Source organism: Elephantulus edwardii, unplaced genomic scaffold (genome assembly GCF_000299155.1).
Source record: "Elephantulus edwardii isolate Elephantulus edwardi_28Jun2011 unplaced genomic scaffold, EleEdw1.0 scaffold00037, whole genome shotgun sequence".
Lineage (NCBI taxonomy): Eukaryota > Metazoa > Chordata > Mammalia > Macroscelidea > Macroscelididae > Elephantulus > Elephantulus edwardii.
Window position 1 is genome coordinate 1,997,727 of NW_006399787.1, and position 14,004 is coordinate 2,011,730.

A 14,004-nucleotide genomic window follows, 5' to 3' on the forward strand; every position below is an offset into this window, starting at 1 on the left:
TGTATAACACAGTTGTTGATGAGTCTTCCTCTGATGCTTATATCATGTTCTTCTTCATAAAATCTGCTTTCTCAAACAATTTGTTTAACATACAGATTTGAATTGGTGTGGAGAAAGGATACAGCCTTGACACATGACCTTTCTTGATTTAAAATCATGCAGTATTCCTTTGTTCTGTTCAGGGAACAGCTTCTCAGCCTATTATAGCTACAGGTTTCGGATAAGCACAAGTAAATGTTCTGGAATGCCCATTTTCCTCAAAGTTAGCCATAATTTGTTATGACTCGCATAGTTAAATGCTTTCACATGGTCAGTAAAACACAAATAGTCATTCTACTGTTATCTCTGCTCTCAGCCAAGATCCATCTTACATCAGCAATGATAACCCTGGTGCCAAGGCCTTTTCTAAACACACCCTGAATTTCTGGTAGTTCTCCATCAATGCACTGTTCTAGCCATTTTTGGATGATCTTCAGCAATATTTAACTTAAATATGATATTAGTAATATTGTTCAATAATTCCCACAGTCTGTGGGACTGCCTTTCTTGGGAATGGGAACAAGTATGAATCTCTTCCAGTCAGATGGCCAGGTAGCTGTCTTCTAAATACCCTGGCACAGACTGGTAAGCACACCCAGGGATGCATCTATTAGTTGGAACATGAAAATTGCCACCTCGTCAATTCCTGGGGCCTTCTTTTTTGCACCTTTTTCCTCATTGCCTTTGACTCTTGATCATATGCTTATTGTTATTGCTAGTACCATCAAGTTGAGTATGACTCATAATGATCCTATGAACAAAAGACCTGAACCCTGTTCTATCCTGTGTCTTCCTCACACTTCTTGACACACTAGAACTCGTTGTAGCAGTCACTGTGTCAATCCACATGGTTGAGGATTTTCCTCTCCTTTGCTGATTCTCCACCCTTCCAGGCATCATGTCCCTCTCCAAGGAACAGCTCCTCCTAGCACATAGCATCTCTCAGTATTGCAACTCAAGGCTTCATTTTGTTTCCTTTCAACTTGAGAAATAATGAGAGAAATTCTCTTTTAATTCTCTCACTTTACCTCTGTGCATATTCTATTATAATACTTTATTTTGTCTTCTTGAGCTTCCTCTGCTCAACTTTTTTTTTTAACTTGTTGTGTGCCATTGAGTTGGATCAGACTGGCACAGGAGGAGATTGCCTCACCTTCTCCAGTGAAGAACCTGGTGGATTCGAACCTTGTGCCTTTGAGATTACAGTGCAGCTTCTTGCCACTAGTCCACCAGAGCTCCCTTGCTCAGCTCTTTCACTTAAGCAAAACCTTCCTCTATTTTTGCTTTTTTGACAGGATAGTGCAATTTCCCTGGTCTGTGCATTGCTGTACAGTGGTACATGTGATGCTGTGATGCTGAACACTGTGACACTGATGTGCCAAACATGGTAATGGTTACTCATGGTGAACAGTGTTTGTTGGAGCTTCCCAACTAAAACAAGCCTGGAAGCAGGAGTGGCATCCACTTCCGAAATGGCTTGTCTCCAGAAACTCTATGTACGAACAGTGCTCAGAACTTTCATTCATAGGGTCGCTATGAGTCGTCTATGACTCGATAGCACCTAACAACAGTAACAATGATGACACAGAGAGAGATACGTTGGCCTAGTGGACAGAAAATTATGCTACCAAGCCGAAGATGGGTGATTTTAATCTGCGGCCCTCAGGCTGGGTTCAAACTGTTTTCCTGTCAAACATTCTTCTAGGTGGTATAGCACTGGTCTGTGCATTGCTGTACAGAGGTAACTCGTGGTTGCTGTGACACTGATGTTCCAAACGTGGTAATGGTTACCCATGGAGGACAGTGTTTGCTGGAGCTTCCCGACTAAAACAAGCCTGGAAGCAGGAGCGGCATCCACTTTCAAAATGCTATAAGTCGTCTACGACTTGACTGCACCTAACAACAACAACCACCACCACCACCAGAGTGCAATTTCCAGAGTCTCTTCTGACTTCCATTTCAGTCTTTCCTTTCTCTTCTGTCTTTGCAGTTACCTTTTGCTTTCTTCACAGATGATGTCTTTGATATCCACAACTCATCTGATCTTCGATCATTAGTGTTCAATGTTTCAATCCTATTCTTGATCTGGTTTTTAAACTCAGGTGGGATATACTTATGTTCTTATCTTCTTCAATTTCAATTTGAACTTACACATGAATAATTGATGGTCTGTTCTTAGCCTGTTTTTCACAAGGAGCTCTGGTGGTCAAATGGGTAAGGAATTGTGCTGCCAATTAAAGGCAAATTGTTTGAATCCACCATCTGCTCCATGGGAGAAAGATGGGCAGTCTCCTCTTGTGTGGTTTATAGCTTCTGAAAATCCTCTGAAGGTATCGCTGGGGGTTGGTTCCAATTCATATAGCAGCAGCAACAACAACAACAACAACAACAACAACCAGATCATACAACTTATCCAAATGGAGGTATTTTAGGTTTTTTAAAAATTTTTTTCCCATTGTCACACACTTTTTTTCCTCTCCTCCCTTCCCTCTTCCCTAGCCCTCTGTACAATGCATCCCTTATTCCACATTATTGTCATACATATAATGCCTAATCGTATATTCCTTTCAATTCTTCCCCTCATCAGTTCTAATGTAGTGTTTATTATTTAACCACCCTTTTTGCATTCTCCCCCCCAGATACCTGTTCTATTTTGTAACAGTGGTGTTATGCAGTATTGGTCCTTTTATAACGGAATTATTTAACTCAGCATAATGTCCTCCAGGCTAACCCATGCTATGTAAGGTTTTATGAGTTCCTGGTTTTTCAGGGTTGTGTAATATTCCATTGTGTGAATGCACCATAATTTTTCTATCCATTTGTTTGTTGAGGGACACGAGTTACTTCCATCTTTTTGCTACTTTGAATAAAACAACAATCAATGTGTGGGTTCATACATCTGTTTGAGGTATGGGTATGGTTTCTTGAAGGTATATTCTCAGCAGTGGAATTGCTGAGTCAAGAGATATTTCTATTTCCAACTTTTTGAGAAAGCATCAGATTGACTTCCATAGTGGCTGCAACATTTTACATTCCCACTAGCCGTGAATAAGAGTTTCAATCTCCCCACAGCCTCATAAACATTAGTTGTTTGCTGCTCTGTTGAACTTTGCTATTGTTGTTGGGATGAGATGATATCTCACAGTTGCTTTGATTTGCATCTCTCTGATAGCAAAAGAGTTTGAACATTTCTTCATGTGTTTGTTTGTCATTTAATGTCTTATTTGGGGAAGTGTCTGTTCATACCTTGTGCCTATTTTGTGATTGGGTTGTTTACTTTTTTCTTATTGAGGTATTGGAGTATTCTATAAGTTTTAGATATACGTTCCTTATCAGATATGTTATTGCCAAATCTTTTTTTCCCAGTCTATGTCTTTTCTTCTTACTCTATTGGAGAAATAAAATTGGGATATTTTGGTGAGTGAAAATGGGATGCTATTTATAATTATAATGGAGTGCTATTTATAATGGAAATCCTTAAAAATAACACTTAAAAGTGCTCATGTGAAACATATTTATATTAACATGCTTTTGTACAAACAGAACAAGGGAACACTACATGGTTTAAAACCAGCAAATATGTATGTCAGAATTTTATTCTCTCTCAATAGCTATTCAATCTATATGCTAAGCAAGTCACTCAAGAAACAGGGCTTTCTAAAGAAGAATGTGGCATTAGGATTGAAGGAATACACATCAACAAACTGTGTTATCTAGATGACATGATCTTGCTTGCTGAAAGTGAGGAGGACTTGGAGCACTTTTAGCACTTGTATAAAAAATGACAACCTTCAATATGGATTGGATCTCAACACCAAGAAAACCTCCAAGAATTCCCATGAAGAAAATATTGAAGCTATCAATGAATTATCTTACTTAGATCCACAATAAACACATTTGATACCAGCAGGCAGGAGATCAAGAGATGTATTACGTTGGGAAAGTCTTCAGTCAGGGACCTCTCCAAATTACTGAGGAGCAAAGATGTCAATTTGAAGATGCCTAATTCAGGCCATGAATTTTCAATCACTTCCTATGCATCTTAAAGCTGGACAGGAAATAGGATGATAGAAGAAGAAGAAGCGTTGATATCTTTGAGGTCTGGTGTTGGAGAAGAGTACTGAATATTCTATTGTTATTGTTGTTGTTGTTAAGTGCCATCGAGTCATTTGTGACTCATAGCGACCCTATGGACAACAGCCCTAAACCCTGCTCTATCCTGTGCCAATCGCATTCTGTAGACTACCAAAAAAAACCAAAAACAAAACCCAAGCATATATCTTAGAGAAAATATAGCCTGATGCTCCTTGGAGGTAAACATGACAAAGCTTTGGCTCACATATTTTGGGCATGTTTCTCAGAGGCTTTTCCTTTGAGAGGGACATCATGCTTGGAAAGGTTGGCCGAAGACAGGGAGGCCAACATCTAGATGGATGGACACAGGGACTGCTGCAATGGGCTGAGTGTGTCAGAGGTAATGAGGAGGGCACAGGATGGCCTAGGTCTTTTATTCATAGGGTCGTCTCTATGAGTCATACTGGATTCAATGGCACCCAACGACAACAATGTATACTCATGCTGGAATAATTGATGTGAATTTGGACTATGCTAAGCAATCATTTCTAAGGTTATCCACATCATCTCTCTATTCCTTACAGTCATACTGTAGTTTTTGTTGTGTACCATTCAGTTGGAACTGATCTTGAGCTGACCTTGTGGTAGGTTTTCAGAAGCAGTTACTCATATGGGAGGAGACTGCTCATCTTTCTCTCATGGAGCAACCTGTGGATTCAAACCACTGCCTTTCATATTGCAGCGCAGCTCTTTACCAGTAGGCCGCCATGTGTACATGCTGATCACATCATTTGCCTACTTAAAACTATACAGTGGCCCCACAGTGTTCTTAGGAGGGACTTCTTGTTCTTCCATTAGACTAGAACAGACCCTGCACTCTTGCTGGTCTTACTTTTTCATGCCACCTTCCTCTTTCTGCTAAGCTCCAGCCTTAACCAACTTGATTCTGTTCCTCAGATAGCCCAGCCTGTTCCCTCCTACTTGGACCGATGTTTTTTTCCTACTGACTTTTCACTTTAAAAACTCAGATCTCAAGTTAAGTGTCATTTCCTCTGGAAGTCCTCATGTACGTTCCCACAGCTTTTTCTACCTTCTGTCAGCATCACACCCATTAACTGAAGCCCCATGAGCATGGAGTATGAAGCATGTAATACGGTGTATGAAACATGTAGCACGGTGTCAGGCACAAAGTAAGGCTCAGTAAATCCTTCATTCATTCAAGAATGAAGGAATGGTCAAGCTATTAGAACAGCCACGTGGTAACACCAAATAGGGAGTGAAAGCAGAGAGATGAAGGAAAAGGAAGAGAGAACAATGATTGAGGTCTTTGGTTCATATGGTACCACATGGCGGGATTATTCAGAGGTTTGGGAGGTGATGTTTTTAAGTATAATTGACTTGGAACCAATGTGTAGTTGACCCTTCAGCAGGTTCTCAAAGGTAGTAAATTGCATGGGAGGAAATTGTCCATCTTTCTCCCGAGGAACCAATGAAGGATTCAACTGCGTGCTTTTGGGTTGGCAGCTCCTTACTACTAGGCCAGCCGACCTTCTTCCAAACCAGAGTTTGTAAGGAAGATGCATTTGCTTTAGATATGTTGAGTGTGAAGTACCTGCGAAACCTCAAGGTAGTGATGCTCAGAAAGAGGTTTATCCACGCAGGCCAGAATTGTAGGAACGAGACAAGATTAGAGGTGTTAGTTTATTAATAAATGGTACTAGGTAACAGTGAGGCCCAAATAGTTCAGTCAAGAAGAGTATAGGAGGATGACAAAATTAACAAAACATTTAAGGAATTAGCGAAAGTAAAAAATAAAATGAGAAGTGAAGAAGAAGATGGACGAAAACTATCAAGAATAAGATGTTTAGAAGAGAGATAGGAGAGCAGTAAGGGAACCAAAGAAGCCTTGATAATGGAAGGCATTTTTCCATCAAAATTGCAGTGTGTCTATTAGAATGATTTCTCAGCTTTGTACTATCAACATTCTGGACTGGAAAATTCTTTGTTCAGGAGCCATTGCTGTTCACTGCATTGTGAGCTTTGTAGCAGCATCTCTGGCCTCTATTCACTCCATGCCAACATTGCCATGTCCAGCTGTGAAAACTCAGAGTATCTGCAGACACTGCCAAATGCCTTGGGAGTGCAGTAGGGGAGGGCGGTATCATGCTTGATTGAGAAAGTACTGAAATGATATAGTGGAAACACAATAAATGGTCAGGAAATAAGTAAATTGGTCCAGAACCAACACAAATTGTTCTCATGGCAGAGTGATTTGGCGAGCCTGAAAATGTTAGATTGCTGCTTGTCACAAGAAATTAAATAAAATAGAGGCCTGATTACTTCATATAAAGAAAGATGGACTCATCGTCAACTCAACAGATCGACCCTTTCTCTCTTCACTCTGAGTGGACAGCAATTCCATTTTTGAAGGTTTAGAATGATTCCTAATAATTTGCTTTTATTTCCTTTCTCTTTCATGGGATAAGTTAGAAATCATTGATTAGATTGATGATAAATTGAAACATTTGTCCTATGAAGAAGAGTGAATTAAGACTAGGTTACCATGATAGGCAGATTACAAATGGATGTGTAAACTGCTTATAGGAGACATGCCCAGGTTAGGTTTTGAAGATATGTTACAATACATCACTAGTAATAAAATGTTCAAGACCAGATGAATTTGAATTCACTTAAGGTTGAAAAAAATTAATTTAGGAACTGTTGTTGTTATGTGCCGTCGAGTCATTTGCGACTCATAGTGACTCTATGTACAACAGCCCTAAACCGTGCTCTAGCCTGTGCCAATCGCACTGCCTCTGACACACCCATCCCGATTACCCCAGTCACTGAATCAATCCACCTCATAGAGGGTCTTCCCCTCCTGCGCTGTCCCTCCACCCTCCCAAGCATGATGTCTCTCTCCAAGGACCGGTCTCTCCTTACAACATGTCCAAAGTATGTCAGACGAAGCATTTAGGAACTAGACAGTGGAAATGTAGCAAAGTCAAATAAACATTGCATACTTTATTTTTTTATGATTTTTAAAAGTTCCTATTCTGTTTTCCTTCATTCATTGTTGCACATTTTCCTTCCTCCTCTCTTCCCCCTTGGCCAGTTCACTTTGTAATGCACCTCTTGTTCCAGGTGATTGTCATATATATAATGCTTCACCATATATTCCTTTCAGACATCATGTACTTCACAAGTGTACATGTCATTCACTTATAGCATGTGGAGGAGGGAGGAGGAAAGTGTGCATATGAAGGAATGCATGAAACCAATCTCTTGGTAAACCTTCTCTAAAATAGAAAAAGAAAATAGAATGACACTCTTCATCTCTCCCAATAGTACATAGATCATAATTAGAAAACATGATCACAATTGCAACTGTTATATTCAAAATAATTACTTACATGTTGGAAATATTGGGCAGATCTGAAAAGGCACAAGGCGGAATGGTTTTCAGATGTGTCTCTACAAATTTCCTAGAAAAAGAACAGTTACCAAAAAAAAAAGAGTTATATAATTAAAGGTTTAACAATTGGAGTCTTCTAATAACCTACCCTAATTATTAGACTACATCATTAGAAACCTGACAGTTCTTACAAAGATTCATTTCGTTACTCACAATCAATAAGGTCAATACAAACACACAGCTTTTGTTCTCAACAGGAGTTGAAAGTGAGATGCAGCTGCAGAAAAGGAGCCTTCAAATCTCATTTTGTGTTAACTCTAAACTGTCGTTGTTGTGTGCCATCAAGTTGATTATGATTCATAGTAACCCTATGAACAATAGATCTGAGCCTTGCCCTATTCTGCACCCTCTTTATGGTCCCTAATATGCTCGAGCCTATTGTTTCTCCTAGTGGGACAGCACTGGTCTGTCAGTTTGCTGTACTGTGGTAACTTGTTGCTGTGATGATGAATGCTGTGCCACGAGTGTGTCAAATTCCATAGTGGTTACTCACAATAGAGAGTGTTTGGTGGAGCTCCCTTGTTAAGACAGGCTTGGAAGCAGGAGTGGCATCCACTTCCTAAATCACATGCCTTTGAAAACGCTATGAACATTAGAAAAATGATGATAATTACAGAACAGGGTTCAGCTCTTTTGTCCATAGGGTCACTATGAGTTGTGCTTGACTCAATGGCACTTAACAGCAACAACAACATTGTCATAGTAAGGAGTTGTGCTGTCAAGTCAGAGAGACACAGTTTGAATCTGCAAGCTGTTCCATTGGAGAAATATGGCAATCTTCTCATGCAACTTACTGCCTCTGAAAACCCACTGGAGGGTCAGCTATGGCTCAGCTTTGACTTCACAGTACAAAACAGTAACATTATTACAGTTGCTGTGTCAATCCATCTTATTGAGGGTCTCTCTCAGCCTCCATCTCTCCCAATACAATGTCTTTTTTCCAAGGACTGACCCTCCTGATAACATGCCCAAAATATGTGAGATGAGATTCCATCATCTTTACCTCTAAGGAGTACCCTGACTCATTTCCTCCAAGACAGACTTGGTTGTTCTCTGGTTGCAGTTAGTTGCTGTTGAGTCGAGTACAACTCATAGCGACCCTATGAACAGCAGACCTGAACCCCATCCTATCCCGTGGCATCCTCACACTTCCTGACCCTCTAGAGCCCACTGCGTCAGTCACTGTGTCAATCTACCTGGTCAAGGGTCTTATTCCCCTTTGCTGACCCTCAACCTATCCAAGCATCCTGTCCATATCCAAGGAATTGCCTCTCATAGCAATATGCACAAAGTATGAGGTGAAGTCTTATCTCGTTGCTTCCAAAAAGTACACTGGCTGCACCCTCTTCAAACTATTTGTTCCAAGGGATGCTCAGTGCTCTTCTCCAACACCACAGTTCAAAGGCATCAATTATTCTTCTGGCATCCCTATTCATCGTCCAACTTTCAGGTGCATAGCACATGATTGGAAAGATCATGACCTGAGCCAGATGCACCTTAGTCTTTAACATGACATCATTACTCATCAATAATCTGGAGAGGTCCCTATCTGCAGACTTTCCCAGTGCAATGTGTTGCCTTATTTCCTGACTGCTGGTTCTTTTGGTAGTCTGTGAAATAGTTAATACACTCCTCAAACATTAGAATCCAGAGGCATCAATTCCGTTTCCCTCATGCATTTTCACTGTCCAACTATCAGATTCATAGGAAACAATTGAAAATAACATAGCTTAGATCAATATTTGTGCCACTGAGTTGCCTGAAACTCATAGTGACCTTATGTACAATGGCTCTGAAGCCTGTCCTGTCCTGAGCCAGTCTCACTGACTCTGACACATCGACCTCCATTACCCCAGTTCTGTGTCAATCTATCTCATCTGGAGTCTCCTTTTCCTGTGCTGTCCCTCCACCTTTCTGAGCACAATATCCTTCTCCAAGGACCAGTACCTCCTGGCTGCTTGCCCAAAGTATGTGAGATCAAGCTCACATCTTCTTTTGTCATCCTTAATCACTCTCCAACTCTCTGATGCATAGCAAGTAATTGAGAAGATCATGGCCTGGATCAGAGGCACCTTAGTCTCTGACTGATATTGTTGCTTCTCAGTACTTTGGAGTGGTCCCTGACAGTAGATTTTCACAGTGCAATTCATTTTTTTGACTGCCTGACTAATGGAACTGAGAAAGCTATAATTGTTAAAAACCTCAATCTCTTCTCCATCTATCATGGTAACAGGTAAAAGAAACTTAAAGATGTTTTGAGTTGGGCAAGAATGCAGTAAAAAAACTCTTTAAAGTGTTAAAGAGCAAGAATGTCAGTTTAAAGACTAAGGTGCACCTGACTCAAGCCAGAAACAATGTTCAATTGTTTCTTATGCATATTGAAAGTCAGACAATAAATAGGGAAAATGGAACAAGTATTGCTTTTTAATTGTGTTGTTGATGAAGAGTATTAAAAACACTGTGGACTGCCAAAAGAACAAACACATCTGTATTGGACAAAGTGCAACTAAGGGGCTCCTTAGAGGCAAGAATGGTAAGGTTTTGTCTTAGATATTCTGGGTATGTTTTCAGGAGAGATCAGTCCCTAGAAAAAGACATCATGTTTGAGTTGAAACAGATTCTGTGGGGCACCTAACAACAGCTAATACTGTGTTATGTCACTAATTTTTATAGTGATTGAAATGCATATGTTTCTTGCCTAATCAATGCATCTTTGTAGCTATATTAGTTTATAATGGAATATACCAATGTTGGAAGACAGTGAACAACAAAAAAGTAGCTAATCAAGTCTTTGAAAAGTCTGGTTGTTTTAACTATGAAGCCTAGTGTTACTTTAATACAATTTCACAAATTTGGGTCTCCTAAATTACCTATTTTCCTTCATAGATCTTCCATTTGTAAATCTTTGACTGGGTTAATGAAACACCTTGTTTGTCCAGATCCAAGGTTTGGAAATTTAAAAGATGTAGAAAGCTCAAAATCCAGCCCACTACCTCTGAATTGATTAGGATTCCCAGAGATCCTTTATTGGGTTTCAGAGGCTGTAAATTATCGTGTAAGGAGATTTCCCAACTTTTGTCCCTGGAACACTTGGTGGATTTGAATTGATAATCTTCCCGTTCGTAGCACAACATGTAACACATTATGCCACTTGGGTTTCGTGTGAAAATAACAAGTTCTAAACTTTCATTTCTCCTTGGGGGCTAGAATTTTGAAGCTCTGTCTCACATACTTTAGGCATGTGGCCTGGAGGGACTGATCTGTAGAGAAGGACATTATGCTTGGAAGGGTGGAGGGACAGACAGAGCAGGAGAGGAAGACCTCCAATGAGATGGATTGATACAGTGACTGGGGCAATGGAGGTAGGTGTGTTGGAGTCAGTGAGCGTGGCTAAGGACAGGGAAGGCTTCAGAGCTATTGGACATAAATAGAGTTGATATGAATCACAGGTGACTTGATGATACAAAACGGCAACAACAACAAGCACCTTTCTTTGTAAAACTGGGTCATGACAAAGGAAAACAAAGAATGAGATACACACCTGTTAGGTATTATTCACAAAGAAGATATTCTACCTAGCCAGGTTTCTCACCAAGGGAAAAAACTCCAAACTAACCAATACACACAATGCCAGTAAGGATTATGTCTCTCAGAGCAGCTGTTCTAGTAATCATAACGTAATATGCACAATAAATGTGAAACAAAAAATGATGTGGGACACTAACAATCCTAGCCTGAAATGAAAACAAATTGTGTATTTGTCGAGCAAAATGATTTAGAAACATCGTAATTACAATGCGGTTTGGAGCTAAAGACTGACTGCAATATTGTTAAATGAAAGAATGAATACATAACAAGTTATCATATAAACCATGAAATTAAATTCCAATTTAGCAGCTCATTTATCTGATGCCTCCAGAAACTGTGAACTTTGATAAATGTCAATAGTTGTAGAGGGGCGTCGGGCCTTTTGGTCACTTTAAGTCATGCTCGACTGGAAGGCAATCAAAACCAACCATATTTGAGGCATGTTATCAGGAGGGACCGATTACTAGAAAAGAAGTCGGCTTGGAAGAATAGAGGATCAGTAAAAAAAGAGACCCTGCAAGAACAAGAGCGGCATAGACACACTGATGGGCTTAAAGCACTGCAGAGATGGTGAGGGCGCGGCGGAGTTGAGCGGAGGTTTGGTTTTGGTACATGCCTGTTGGTGTGTGCTGTCTGGTTGGCATCGAGTCATAGCTGACCCTCCAGCTGGTTTTCAGAGGCAGCACATCACATGGGAAGAGACTGCCCATCTTTTTTGTGAAGCAGCTCCTGTGAGGTTTACGGCTTCTGAAAACCTGCTGGAGGGTCAGCTATGAGTTGCTTCCGACTGATGGTACAAAACAACATACCTATTTGCAATCTTTATTCAGTTTTCCAAAACATTTTCTCTAGTGCTCTAAGGTGATGATAGTGGATGGGAAAAAATGTCCACATGATGTGGAAATCCTTTATAAAATGATACAGACGAGCCTGGATGTTAATAATTCAGATAGTAAGTAACCCCTTTGGAGATTTGTGGCTGGCTGTTAGGAAGCAATTTTGTGAGGCAGAGCTTATGACCAACCTGTTTCTCTCCATCCTCTCTTGCATGGGAAACATCTGAATGTTCCTTCAATCTGTAATTTTCTCAAGAGCTAACTTGGAATTTAAGTGGAAGAGATTTTTATTTACAAAAAAAAAAATCCTTTATGACTTTATAATTACTGCTTTAAAAGCAGATGGGGAAATGAAAACAAGGGACCAACATTCTACTATTTTATTTTAGTTTCAGAATTGTTAAATATATTCTGTGCATTTCTGTCAAGAATATATACACAGTGAAGCACACATCAATTCAGCCATTCCCTTCACACGCAGTTTAGTGGCATGGATTGTATTCCTTGACTTGTGTGCACATTCTCAGCTGTTTGTTTCCATTTTTGGAAGAGTATTTGGGAAAGAAGAATACAAACCTAGTTTATATTCTCCTCACAAAAATATTATACAATCTACACAGTATTATATTCTTATCCAAAGAATTAGTATCAAGATATTATCTCTTACATGAAAGTATATTAGTCACCGAATAGATTGTTTTCTCTTTGCTTTTGGTGGCTCAGAATTAGAAACCAGTGCTTATTTTCTCCAGAATATAATGAAAAAGATCAGGAAATGTACCTTCTATAAATAGCACCAGTATTAACTGTTAGTGATTATGGATTTTGGCTGAAAGCAGAGAGTACCAGAGGAATCTGTGTTTCATTGACTATGCAAAAGCATTTGACTGTGTAGATCACAATAAACTGTGGCTGACTCTGAGAAGATGGGAATTCCAGAACACTTGATTGTGCTTATGGGAAATCTACTTGGACCAGGAGGTAGTCGTCAGAACAGAGCAAGGAAATGTTGCATGGTTCAAAATTAGGAAGGGTGTGTGCCAAGGATGTGTCCTATCTCCATGTCTTTTCAATGTGGAATAGATTACCTGGGAGGTTGGGCTCTTTGAGGAGAAACGTGACATCAGGATTGGAGGTAGACTCATCAACAGTCTGTGTGATGGAGATGACACAACCCTGCTTGCTGAAACTAAGGAGGACCTAAAGCACTTGTTGCAAGTCAAGGACTGCGGCTTTCAGTATGGATTGAAACTCATCATCAAGAAAACAAAGATTCTCACCACTGGGCTGCATTATGATGGATGGTGAAGAAATTGAGATTGTCAACAGCTTCAGTTTGCTTGGCTCTACTATCAACATCCTTGGAACCAGCAGCCAGAAAATGGAAAGAGGAATTGCACACAGTCATGGCACCAGCTTTTCCCTTTGGCGTACTTAGAACCCGTAAAGCAGGCAAAAATAGTCTTGCCATTGTGCTGCTCTACGGCCTGGTTGAATTCTTCGAAGCCCGTCACAGGTACTTCCTCATAGTGGACCATTGAGACAAAACGCCCCAAGTAAGGAAAAGAAATAGCAAGACCCGCCACCCTGGGGCATGCCTGTGTCCAAGCTGAACCAGTCCTTCCGGAGGGCCTGAAGCATATTAATGAAGGATGTGTTTTCATCTACTGCCAAGTAAGAGACAGACCTTCCTGGAAAGATCCCAACAATGACTTCAGAAAAAAAGCTGAAAGTAACCGCAGTGCCTACACTACTTAAATATGGAACACCTCACAAACTGGTGGAATCTGAGTATCTTCAGGCCAGCCTTGTGGAGATGATGTTCTCTGAAGATTACTATTTAATAACGACAATGGCATCTTAAACTTGCTCTAGAAACTGTGTACTTATTAAATAAACAATGATGGGGAAAACAAAACAAAAAAAAAAGAGGAATTGCACTGAGAAAGTCTGCTGTCAGAGACCTCTCTAAAGTACTGAGGAGCAATAATG

General features: G+C 40.1%; 1 protein-coding gene across 1 annotated transcript in view; it reads right to left on the reverse strand.

Moving 5' to 3' along the window:
* The window catches only part of TSHR (thyroid stimulating hormone receptor), a 216,985-nt gene that overhangs the window by 106,446 nt on the left and 96,535 nt on the right, over positions 1-14,004 (reverse strand). The window contains exon 2 of the mRNA XM_006884633.1: positions 7,527-7,598. Within this exon, the coding sequence (XP_006884695.1) occupies positions 7,527-7,598 (72 nt within the window). The remainder of the gene's footprint in view (positions 1-7,526; positions 7,599-14,004) is intronic.